At 36.4% G+C, this 792-nt stretch overlaps 1 protein-coding gene across 1 annotated transcript in view; it reads left to right on the top strand.

Annotated features, from left to right (window-relative positions):
• LOC116686627 (bone morphogenetic protein receptor type-2) overlaps window positions 1-792 on the top strand; it is a 23,249-nt gene that overhangs the window by 13,803 nt on the left and 8,654 nt on the right. The window contains exon 8 of the mRNA XM_032511648.1: window positions 38-152. Coding sequence (XP_032367539.1) covers window positions 38-152 — 115 coding nt within the window. The remainder of the gene's footprint in view (window positions 1-37; window positions 153-792) is intronic.

Genomic DNA, 792 nt, shown 5'->3' with positions numbered 1-792 from the left:
CTCTCTCTCTGTCTCTCTGTCTGTCTCTCTGTCTCAGGGCTGTCTGTCCCACTACCTGTCTCACCACACGGTGGACTGGTCTACCTGCTGCAGGATGACTCACGGTGTGACCAGAGGACTCGCCTTCCTGCACACTGAACTCTACAGAGGAGGTACTATTATTAATAAATTATTATTATTATTAATATTATTATTCCGTACGTTTTTTGGCTCTCTCTAACTTCTGCATACTTTCAGCTATTTAAACCGTTCAACTTTTACAATCTTCAGCTCTTTCAGCAGATGATGGAACTTCTTCAACTATTTTTCTGCTATTTATACTTTTTCAAATATTAAGCTTTTAAACATTTTATTTTAACAGTAAAGTCAATAAGAGCAAGCTTTAAATCCTTCAAATCTTCTTCTGATTTGAAAGTTTCAGCCTCTTCATAGTTTCACCTACAGACGTGGTTCAAACTTTAAAACGTTCACAAAATATTCAACTATCCGGCTTTATCTTTTCAGATTGATACGTTTTACAGTATTTGTGAAAAAGCAGTTTAAGTTTTTCTGCATTTATAATGAGTGTGTATTGCGTGAAGTAGAGTGAGGAGTGATGTCACTAGAGTGGAGAGAGTCAAAAAAATCATCTTGGTTCTCTCTCTATAACTTGTTCCCACACCAACAATTCTAACAAAACGTAGATATTCTTGTCTAGTTTCAGCCAATGAAAGAATGCTCATTCTTGCGATATGAATTATAATTTTTGCTCAGCAAGCTTTCAAATGACAAGAGTTCCCAATCTTCCTCCAT

This window comes from Etheostoma spectabile, unplaced genomic scaffold (assembly GCF_008692095.1).
Source record: "Etheostoma spectabile isolate EspeVRDwgs_2016 unplaced genomic scaffold, UIUC_Espe_1.0 scaffold406, whole genome shotgun sequence".
NCBI lineage: Eukaryota > Metazoa > Chordata > Actinopteri > Perciformes > Percidae > Etheostoma > Etheostoma spectabile.
Note: the sequence above shows the minus strand (reverse complement) of the source record. Positions and strands in the feature narration are given on the sequence as shown.